The sequence below is a fragment of the Bufo bufo genome, chromosome 8 (assembly GCF_905171765.1).
Source record: "Bufo bufo chromosome 8, aBufBuf1.1, whole genome shotgun sequence".
Classification (NCBI taxonomy): Eukaryota; Metazoa; Chordata; class Amphibia; order Anura; family Bufonidae; genus Bufo; species Bufo bufo.
Window position 1 is genome coordinate 159,936,243 of NC_053396.1, and position 12,157 is coordinate 159,948,399.

The 12,157-nt window shown below is 44.7% G+C and overlaps 1 protein-coding gene across 1 annotated transcript in view; it reads right to left on the minus strand.

Moving 5' to 3' along the window:
• Positions 1-12,157, minus strand: part of LOC121009172 (adhesion G-protein coupled receptor G4-like) — a 66,113-nt gene that overhangs the window by 10,460 nt on the left and 43,496 nt on the right. Inside the window, exons 14-15 of the mRNA XM_040442088.1 lie at positions 4,772-5,052; positions 790-891 (exon numbers count right to left, since the gene is read on the minus strand). Of these exons, the coding sequence (XP_040298022.1) occupies positions 790-891; positions 4,772-5,052 (383 nt within the window). The remainder of the gene's footprint in view (positions 1-789; positions 892-4,771; positions 5,053-12,157) is intronic.

Consider the following 12,157-nt stretch of genomic DNA (forward strand, 5'->3'; position numbering starts at 1 on the left):
TTCAATACTACCACTATAACTGGTTGTACCACCATAAACGGTACTGGCGTCACGACAAATACCACCAAGGGACCCAGCCGCCACAAGCACCCTAAACTCCGCCGTCATCAAGGGCACCTCAACCTCCATCTAGGCTGGTGCTCCCCTCAAACAGAGTGTGCCCCAGAAGGTTTCGTGCTGTCTTCCTCATCACTGTGCTGCCGTCCCAGGGAGGCTTTCTCCGATGAACCGATGAACTGTACTATTACTCCCCCTCATCGGCCCACCGTGCACCTCACGTGTCGCCCCTGCGGTTCTGGCACGCCACAAATGCACATAGTGGTATCACAGTACGGGGATAATGCTCATGGTGATATTTTCTATTTCACTTTGCCTCACTCATAGTAATATTGGTCTGTGAAAACATTTTAGCTAATACTAGCTCATTCCTACTATGTTCTGAATCTCAAGAATGTGGAGCTTCACTTTAATAGTTACCGTACATTTAGTGGAAAAGAAACATGACCCTTGGATGAATCATGGTTAATTTAAAATAGTTCAAATTAGGCTACTTTCACATATGCAGCAGCATTCCGGCAGATAACATCCTGCCAGAATTCTCTGGATCCGGCACTGCTGGATGGAAACAGAATGCCCGCCGGCCCCATTAACTATTATGAGGTCCAGAGGACACCAGGCTGCAATCCGGCAAAAAGGCAGAGAATTCTTGGCAGTTTTGCCGGATCAGGCAGCCGGGTCTCCGTGCCGCAGATGTGAAAGTAGCCTTATTACAGCGAAATATAATCTCACCAGAATAATTGTCAAGTCGACATCTCCCACAGCATAGATACATCTTCCAATGTTTTCTTACATTCTCCTTGATTAGACAGTGGAACACAAAAATAAAAAATCCTAATGTGAGAGAAAAATTCAGATACAAATCAGTCTTTATTCAATTTTATTCCTCATTATTTTTATATTGAAAGTCCAGCTGTCATTACAAAAGTGACATTAGTAACATTTGAAGCATTGACATTGTGACTAGAGATGAGCGAAATTATGAAAAATTAGATTTGGCTGTTTCGCTGAATTTCACAATTCGTGATAAATTACTTAATCACAAAGCACATTTCTTTGTATGAAGCAGGGGCGCAATGACCGGGAACGGCGATCATGCCACCCCCCATCATTGAAACCCCTCAAATACCACGTTCATCACTGATCGCTGCATCTGGGGCTACAATTTAGGCCTTTCAGGGGTTAATCAGGGTAAAAAAAATAAAACTTACCTTATCCATTTGCTCACGTAGAGGTCACCATGGCCATCTTGATTGAAGACACCGCGCAAAATCTCTTGCGGTGATGTGATGACGTCATCAAGCTGGCCGGGTGCGGTGATGACGTCTCCGTGCCTGGCCAAGCGCGCCAGAGTGGTGACGTCATATGTCACCCTGCGCGAGATATTGTGCAGTTTCTGCAATCAAGATGACCGTGATGGCCTCTTTGCGCACAAATGGATGAGATGAGTATGTCATTTCAGAAAAAATTTGTTCGTTACCACGAAGCGCGAGGCAATTCAGCTTCGCGGTGAATCAAATTGTTCCTGAAATTCGGATCAAAGTCAATTAGTTTGGCTTTGATTCGCTCAACACTAATTATGACCCTAAAGAGGTAATCTACAGAAGCATTTGCCCTTCAGCTCCTGCGGCTTGGGGGTGCAGTAAGTTGGTTTCCAGCTAAACTGGATGGCAGGGGGTCTGTGCCTCTGTTCCCATCAGCATCACAGAGAAAATGTTCAATTATGTTTACTGAAGCAGAGCTGCTGACGGACAGACATCATTGTGGTGCTCAGATCTGCAAAACACGGATACCTCGTAAGTCTTAGGGTAGGCTTACACAGACTTTTTTGGGCAAATTTTGAGGCAGATTTTCGTGAAAGTTTTTCAGCCAAAACCAGAAAAGAATCCAGCCGGAAGGAAAGGGATAAGTGGATCAGAAAACCTTTCAAAAGTAAGACAGTATGATCCCAGCCTTAGCTCTGAACATATGGGGGACTGTCACGGAGCGCCAAAGGCGCACTCGGTCTCCCATCAGCCGCAGACCTGCTGCTTAGATTCGGGAGCGTGGATCTGTGTTTGGCCTCGTTCCCAGGGCGGCTTTGCTAGCTGTGAGGCTCCCTGCTCCTAGGTCTGCCTTGAGCGCCGAGCTGATCACTCGGTGCTCGACTTGTCTGTCTGTCGGTCATGTGACGCTAGCCACGTCACATGACCCGCAACCCCACTATAAATACAGGCAGCCTGCTGGCCACAGGTTGCCTGTTAATTCTAGGTTCCTGGCTATTTGTTGGACTACTGAATACTCACCTGATCCTGTTCCCTGACGATCCTTTGCCTGCTCCTCCTGTACTGCGCATCCCTCCTGGTATTGTGACCTCGGCTCCCACCTGACTACTCTTTGCGGACTCCTCTGGTACTTCTCTACTCTCCTGGTATTTGACCCCGGCTTCTCCTGACCATTCTTTGCTTAACCCTTTGTACTGCGTAGCTCTCTTGGTTCTGACCCGGTCCGTTCACGTTCCGTATTTTGTCTTGTCTGTCTTCCCTGCACATATCCTAAGTAAGGGACTGTCGTCCAGTTGTCCCCTGTCATCAGGACTTGTGAGGCAAGTAGGCAGGGCCAGGGGTGAGGGTGGAGAGCAGTGGTCACTATCCTTCCCCCTGTGTGAGTGTGGACGTGACCATTACAGGGACATTTACTAATCTATTTTCTCCAATCTTGTGGTTTTAATAGGTCGCAAATTTTGTTGCACGCCATTTGCAAGGTAAAGTGTGTATTAGACATCCCGATCACACAGATGATTGTCAGGAGGGAAACATTCCTTCCCGGCAATCGCTTGCTTACCAGTGGAGGAGACCACTGCTATTACATGCAGCGATCTCCTCAGCAGCATAGGGAGGAGCGATCGCTATGATATCCCTCGTCCCCATGCTGTACAGTGGTTTGCCGGTGGCAGATCGTAATTAGACAGCACGACCATGCCGCTGTCAAACGATGATTTTTAAACCTGCTGAACATCTGAATTGCCTGATGAATGATCGTTTGCTCGTTCATCATGCAATCAGTGTCAGTAGTACACTGCAAGATGTTCGCTAACAAGGGTTCATACGAATCCTCGGGCAGAAAATCTGCCCAGGGGCAAGAAAAAGGCACGAGCAAGTGGACAGGCCAACAGGCCCGGCTCATTTATCATTTTCCATGCCAGTTTTTGGGAGGGAAGTGCGAGGGACTTGACCAGCATGGAAAACAATGGTTTTCATAAATGTTTCCCATGGTTCATGCAGGGAGCCTCAATGCTTTTCTGTGCATAAGTCCTATTTTGGGTAGCACACCTCTTGGTGAGAGATTATTGACTGCTAGAAATGCCTCTGCTATGCACTTGAAGACATTTTGCTCAGTTGACAGACTTTGAGAAGGGGTGCATCATTAGACTTAGAGAAGCAGGATGGATGTTTCAACGAATTGCCTGCCATCTAGGCCGTTCTGACAGGAGATGTTTGGATCAGTGGTTATTGCTTACACACATATGGCGAACAGCCTCCGGATAGACCAGATAGATCACCAGTAGACATGATTGTTTGATCCACTGATGAGCATGAGCAGCTCCCACATTTTAGTTGTCCACCATCCACACAGATGGCACCTTCATTACACCCCCTGTCTCTGCCCAGAACTTCTCCAGGAAGTAAATATGGGAGCACTGCACCCATTGCATGTCCTGTCATTGACAGCCAGCCACCGATGCCTTCATTTGCAGTGCTGTCATGGATGAAAAACCTGGATTGCTACAGACTGGGATCATATTGTCGTCAGTGATGTATCTAAGTTCTGTTTGGGATCCGATGATGTTTGGGTTCAAGTACGGAGGTCTCGTGGTGAGCACTTCAATCCCGCCTTTGCTGTGGAGTGAGACACTGCCCAAACTGCTGGTGTGATAATCTGTGGAGCCATCACATACGACAGTCAGTCACCCCTAGTAGTGATAGTAGGGACACTAACATCTCAGTGATATGTGCAGGACATCCTGCGGCCACATGTGTTGCCTCATGGCAGGGCTTCCAACTGCCATTTTTCAGAAGGATAATGCTCCCCGTACATAGCAAGGGTTTCCCAGGAATGTACTGCCAGATTGCAACACTTCCTGGGCCTGCCAGGTCACCAAATTTATCGCCGGTCGAGCACCTATGGGATCAGCTGGGATGGCAGCTTTGGCAACCTGCGAGTATGCAGGATCTACAAGCCCAGCTGCAACATCTGTGGGCAAATGTGCCAGAAGATACCATTCAGAACCTGTATGCTTCCATACCCAGCCGTCTGTCTTGTATCCAGACTAGAGCCGAACCAACAGGGTCCCAGAACCTCTGTTCAATTATCCAATAAACCTTTAAACTCCTTCTTGGTAAAAAAAAATGTTTTGTCAAGTCATGGAGATTTCTTCATCCCTCATATCCATTCCCCTCCTGGCCTCCAAACTTCTCTTCCCATTGCTTTTATTTATATAAGTGTCATATTTGAAATCACCAACAGCAAAAAAAGTGAGGGGATAATAAAATGAACAATTAATTACGTGATTAATAAGTATTATGGTTGGACAGTATAGAACATGTAACTTTGAGATTTATAATTATGAATATAATTACAGAGATTCCTCTGCACAAGAATTCATAATTAAATTCACATGGAAAATCTGGCTTTTAGACTTCCACGTTGGAAAAAATGTGCAGTATGTGCTTACCTTGTAATGTATTAAAAATGGCAAATAGATATAAAAAGGCGACTCGTACAGGACCCCAGGCAAAGAAGACAAAACCCCAGGTTAATCCGAGTAAGAAGGCCAGACTGAGGGTGCTTTTAACGTCGTGCATGAAGAGCGTTTTCCAGTCCTTAATCTTTGTAGTCTTCAATGACTTGATTTGAAGAAGAACAACAATGAACATGGAAATGTTGGTAAGAAAGATCACTCCGAAGTAGGATACAACTGTCACATAGAATACTATATCGTTCTGTATCCAACAACTGTAAAAAATAATCAATATTAATAAAAGAAAAGCAATGATAATGTCATAAAAATGAAGCTTCGACATGTATCTTTATGAGTTATTCAAACTTTTTCCTAGATATCCTGTTTTGTGTGTAAAACTCAAGGGATAATTTACACCTAAACCTCATTCAATTTGAAGTCCATTAGGTGGGACCGTGGTTGGAAGGTAAGAAAGGAAAGGGAAGTTATTTCTATAGTGCCCCCTTAGGTACATTCTGATAACTATACAATTAATAATGAAAACATACTTGATGTAACTGCACCAACTGTGTCTACAGTAAGAACTATAAACCCCCAATCAAGCATTTACTGCATATGACGGGGGGGGGGGGGGGGGGGGGGGGGGGGGGGGGGGGGGGTTTAAACATGTACCCTCATCTTGCTTGCTCCCTGAAGTTAAAAGAGTTTTTGGGAGTTAAATATTGATGGCATATCCTTTTGGCACCCCCACCGGTCAGGTGTTTAAAGGGGCCAAAGCACTCGGATGAACACTTCTTCATAGTATACCAAGCACAGCACCTTACATTGTATAGCATCTGTGCTTCATATTGCAGCTCAGTTCCATTCACTTGAATGGGACTGAGTTGCACAAGGGCCAACTGACCAATGGATGGCATGTCAGAAGCCGAGGAAGTGCTCACCCGAGTGCAATGGCCCTTACTCAGAGCTGATCAGCAGGGGAGCCATGATTTGCACCCCACCAATCAGTTATTCATGACCTATCCAGAGATCTCATGGGAAATCCCATCATGATCATAATGACTGCTGGTCCATCCACTCTTCTCCAGCATGTTGATTGGCTCCATTCTTATGACATGACTTAAGGAGGAGCTGTCATCAGTTTTTTGCAAATGAAATATAAGTGCCTTGTTTAATTGCAGCCGTCTCCCTATATATTGTGTTTTCTTATTCGATATGACCCCCGTTCACAAGATATGTCCCCAAGGTGAGTCTCCCAATGTGAAGCTGGCATATTCACTCTGGCGTTATTCAATCATTGCGGACAGTCAGACTGGCCATACTCGTCTGGGATTTTTCTACTTACAGTACATCGATGTAGTGCTGAACTTCTCTCTAACATTACACCTATCGAGTAGCTTACTTTTTGCCAAATATTTGCGCCCAAAAATTTGACACAATTGTGGTGCACATTGGCATATCTAACCTCTTTCCCTATACAGTCATTTCTGAATAGGCCACAACCCATGGCAGTCATAAATAGGTTGGGGACATAAAGAGTGTGGGAGTCCCACCAAGAGTGGTTGAGCTATGGTTTCACATATCCCTATAGTTGGGGTGATGGATACACAATCGCTGGTCACAGTGGGAGCTACCGACTACCAGGTGGAATCCCCAAGGGTTAGATTTATACTTGTGCCCCTTGGCTGTGCCATTACCCAGAAATATATAATAGTACCTAAAATAAGAACATCTGTAGTGCAAACTGCTACCTTATGTGGCACAGCCACCCCTCCTCAGCAGGTGGCCACACTCTAAGGGACACCTTTCAGAGAAAAGGGGCCAGCGATAACAGGCACACTTTAAGTTTTGCACATAGTCCATGTCCTGCAGAACCACATGGCTGGGTACCAGACTCGTCTGGGCAGCTATGATTGTACAAAATTCTTGTGGTGGGCCACATACAAAGGAATAGCTGGGGGACAACAGGGCATGTGCCCCTAGTGCAGGTTGTCGGGGTGCAAACAAGCCACTTAGTAGCCACTTTTCGATACTGGATGATGGTAATTCAATAAAATTAGTGAGTCCCGTGTGTTAAAAGAGACTCAGTAGACTTTTCTAATTGTAGCCATAGGTGCAGAAATTGCATTCATGCCCTGACCCTGCTGCCTGCGAGAAGCCAAAGATCTATGCCACATAAGCCACATAAGAGTGCAGCAGTACAGGAGTGCAGAAAATGGCAAGTAATGGTTGGGGGTCTTGTATAGATTCTTCGAAAGTCTGTGATCCCAAATCTACATCTTTTCTCTCTTCCCTCTAGATTATCTCTTGTTCAAGGCAAGTGAAACACAGTTTAAAATGTTTAATTAAAAAATCTAGATAATTTTGGTCGCTAGTGGTCAGAAAACACAATTTAAAACACTGAAAACAATAGTAGTTATAGTTAGGCCACAGCCCACCTACTAAACACCTGTGCTGTAACATTACAATATATGGATGCGGGAGGGAGCAATAAGTTTTAAGGAGTATGAAAACATTTTATAGGAAAATGTAAGGGCAGAAGTCTATGACCTGAAGCTAAAAGAATACTGGGTGATACAACAAGACGCAACCCAAAATGCACAAGTAAATCAACTAAAAATGGCCAAGTCAGAGTCCTCATCTTAACCACCTCAGCCCCCAGTGCTTAAACACCCTGAAAGACCAGGCCACTTTTTACACTTCTGACCTACACTACTTTCACCGTTTATTGCTCGGTCATGCAACTTACCACCCAAATGAATTTTACCTAAGGTATTCTTCTCACTAATAGAGCTTTCATTTGGTGGTATTTCATTGCTGCTGACATTTTTACTTTTTTTTGTTATTAATCGAAATTTAATGATTTTTTTGCAAAAAAATGACATTTTTCACTTTCAGTTGTAAAATTTTGCAAAAAAAACGACATCCATATATAAATTTTGCTCTAAATTTATTGTTCTACATGTCTTTGATAAAAAAAAAATGTTTGGGTAAAAAAAAAAATGGTTTGGGTAAAAGTTATAGCGTTTACAAACTATGGTACAAAAATGTGAATTTCCGCTTTTTGAAGCAGCTCTGACTTTCTGAGCACCTGTCATGTTTCCTGAGGTTCTACAATGCCCAGACAGTACAAACACCCCACAAATGACCCCATTTCTGAAAGTAGACACCCTAAGGTATTCGCTGATGGGCATAGTGAGTTCATAGAACTTTTTTTTTTTGTCACAAGTTAGCGGAAAATTATGATTTTTTATTTATTTATTTTTTTCTTACAAAGTCTCATATTCCACTAACTTGTGACAAAAAATAAAAACTTCCATGAACTCACTATGCCCATCAGCGAATACCTTGGGGTGTCTTCTTTCCAAAATGGGGTCACTTGTGGGGTAGTTATACTGCCCTGGCATTCTAGGGGCCCAAATGTGTGGTAAGGAGTTTGAAATCAAATTCTGTAAAAAATGACCAGTGAAATCCGAAAGGTGCTCTTTGGAATATGGGCCCCTTTGCCCACCTAGGCTGCAAAAAAGTGTCACACATCTGGTATCTCCGTATTCAGGAGAAGTTGGGGAATGTGTTTTGGGGTGTCATTTTACATATACCCATGCTGGGTGAGATAAATATCTTGGTCAAATGCCAACTTTGTATAAAAAAATGGGAAAAGTTGTCTTTTGCCAAGATATTTCTCTCACCCAGCATGGGTATATGTAAAATGACACCCCAAAACACATTCCCCAACTTCTCCTGAATACGGAGATACCAGATGTGTGACACTTTTTTGCAGCCTAGGTGGGCAAAGGGGGCCATATTCCAAAGAGCACCTTTCGGATTTCACTGGTCATTTTTTACAGAATTTGATTTCAAACTCCTTACCACACATTTGGGCCCCTAGAATGCCAGGGCAGTATAACTACCCCACAAGTGACCCCATTTTGGAAAGAAGACACCCCAAGGTATTCGCTGATGGGCATAGTGAGTTCATGGAAGTTTTTATTTTTTGTCACAAGTTAGTGGAATATGAGACTTTGTAAGAAAAAAAAAAAAATCATCATTTTCCACTAACTTGTGACAAAAAATAAAAAATTCTATGAACTCGCTATGCCCAACAGCGAATACCTTGGGGTGTCTTCTTTCCAAAATGGGGTCACTTGTGGGGTAGTTATACTGCCCTGGCATTCTAGGGGCCCAAATGTGTGGTAAGTAGGTAAATGACCTGTGAAATCCGAAAGGTGCTCTTTGGAATGTGGGCCCCTTTGCCCACCTAGGCTGCAAAAAAGTGTCACACATGTGGTATCTCCGTATTCAGAAGAAGTTGGGGAATGTGTTTTGGGGTGTCATTTTACATATACCCATGCTGGGTGAGAGAAATATCTTGGCAAAAGACAACTTTTCCCATTTTTTTATACAAAGTTGGCATTTGACCAAGATATTTATCTCACCCAGCATGGGTATATGTAAAATGACACCCCAAAACACATTCCCCAACTTCTCCTGAATACGGAGATACCACATGTGTGACACTTTTTTGCAGCCTAGGTGGGCAAAGGTGCCCAAATTCCTTTTAGGAGGGCATTTTTAGACATTTGGATACCAGACTTCTTCTCACGCTTTGGGGCCCCTAAAATGCCAGGGCAGTATAAATACCCCACATGTGACCCCATTTTGGAAAGAAGACACCCCAAGGTATTCAATGAGGGGCATGGCGAGTTCATAGAAAAAAAAAAATTTTGGCACAAGTTAGCGGAAATTTATTTTTTTGATTTTTTTCTCACAAAGTCTCCCTTTCCGCTAACTTGGGACAAAAATTTCAATCTTTCATGGACTCAATATGCCCCTCAGCGAATACCTTGGGGTGTCTTCTTTCCAAAATGGTGTTATTTGTGGGGTGTTTGTACTGCCCTGGCATTTGAGGGTCTCCGCAATCATTACATGTATGCCCAGCATTAGGAGTTTCTGCTATTCTCCTTATATTGAGCATACAGGTAATGAGAGGTTTTTTTTCCGTTCAGCCTCTGGGCTGAAAGAAAAAAATGAAGGCACAGATTTCTTCATTCGCATCGATCAATGTGGATGAAAAAATCTCTGCCAAAAAAAGAAAAAGGAGGGGAAAGGCGTCTGCCAGGACATAGGAGCTCCGCCCAACATCCATACCCACTTAGCTCGTATGCCCTGGCAAACCAGATTTCTCCATTCACATCAATCGATGTGGATGAATAAATCATTGCCGGGATTTTTTTTTTTATATATACAAAGTGTTTGCCAAAGTATATGAACACCGCCACCTCCTCAGCTCATATGCCTCGGCAAACGTATCTTTTACTGCAGAGGAGAAATCTCGTCTTGCAGCGCCGCATACACCGACTTGCGTGTAATCTGACAGCAGCGCAATGCTTCTGTCAGAATGCACATCAGTGCTGCAGCTAGTCGATCGGTTGGTCCACCTGGAAGGTAAAAAAAACAAAACAAAAAAGAAAAAAACCAGGCCGCAACGCAATAAATTTATTAACTTTTGAACAGAACATATAAACTTTTTTTTAACTTTTTTAACTGAACGTTAACTTTTTTACTTACCGGTATTTTTTTTTTTGTTTAGTTTTTTTTACCTTTATAGAACAAACCTCTCCTTCCCCATGGGACAATGTGCAAAGCGCAAAGCGCCCAAAGATGTGGCGAAGTATGTTATGCACTTTATCCCAGGTGAAAGGAGAGGTTTGCAGCAGCTGTGAGTAAAAGGGCCCTAATAGCCCTGTGTGCCTGTCCTGGTGAGATGCGATCCCTATGCTAGGTGTACCTGTGTGTGGTACTTCCGGAAACACTCTCCATAGCATAGGGCAGGGTGGTCAGGACAGTCAGGACAGAAATAGCGGGTGTCACGCCTTATTCCACTCCTGCTACAGACACAACATCTTTTTCGGGGTGACGGTTGGGTTGAGGTACCAGCAACGACACTGGGGAAATGTCGCTCGTGTAGACGGCTAACTACACTGGTGGATGGGGCCACGGAAACTCCTGGATAAAGGAGGTTCTCGATGATCTCTTCCTGGAATTTGAGGAAGGATCGTGTTCTCCCAGCCTTACTGTAGAGAACAAAACTATTATACAGCGCCAATTGAATTAAATATACAGACACCTTCTTATATCAGCGTCTGGTTCTGCGGGAAACTAAATACGGAGACAACATCTGGTCATTGAAGTCCACCCCTCCCATGAGCGCATTATAGTCGTGGACACAGAGGGGCTTTTTAATGACACGGGTTGCTCGCTCAATTTGTATTGTCGTGTCTGCGTGAATGGAGGAGAGCATGTAAACGTCATGCTTGTCTCTCCATTTCACCGCGAGCAGTTCTTCGTTACACAAGGCAGCCCTCTCCCCCCTTGCAAGATGGGTGGTTACAAGCCGTTGGGGGAAGCCCACGCGACTAGTTCGCGCGGTGCCACAGGCGCAAATCCGTTCTAGAAACAAATGCCTAAAGAGGGCCACACTTGTGTAGAAATTGTCCACATAAAGATGGTACCCCTTGCCGAATAAGGGTGACACCAAGTCCCAGACTGTCTTCCCACTGCTCCCCAGGTAGTCAGGGCAACCGACCGGCTCCAGGGTCTGATCTTTTCCCTCATAGATCCGAAATTTGTGGGTATAGCCTGTGGCCCTTTCACAGAGCTTATACAATTTGACCCCATACCGGGCACGCTTGCTTGGGATGTATTGTTTGAAGCCAAGGCGCCCGGTAAAATGTATTAGGGACTCGTCTACGCAGATGTTTTGCTCGGGGGTATACAAATCTGCAAATTTCTGGTTTAAGTGGTCTATGAGGGGCCGAATTTTGTGGAGCCGGTCAAAAGCTGGGTGGCCTCTGGGACGGGAGGTGGTGTTGTCGCTAAAATGCAGGAAACGGAGGATGGCCTCAAATCGTGCCCTGGACATAGCAGCAGAGAACATGGGCATGTGATGAATCGGGTTCGTGGACTAATATGACCGCAATTCATGCTTTTTTGTCAGGCCCATGTTGAGGAGAAGGCCCAAAAAAAATGTAATTTCGGAAACTTGGACTGGTTTCCACCGGAAAGGCTGGGCATAAAAGCTTCCCGGGTTGGCGGATATAAATTGTGTGGCATACCGGTTTGTTTCTGCCACGACTAAGTCCAAGAGCTCCGCAGTCAAGAACAGCTCAAAAAATCCCAGTGCCGAACCGATTTGAGCCGTCTCAACCCGAACTCCAGACTGGGCGGTGAAAGGGGGAACTAATGGTGCGGCTGAAGTTGGTGACTGCCAATCAGGGTTTGCCAGCACCTCAGGGATTCTAGGGGCTCTACGGGCCTGTCTGTGCGGTGGCTGCGACGGGGTAACTACTGCACGTGCCACCGTACCAGCTTCAACTGCCC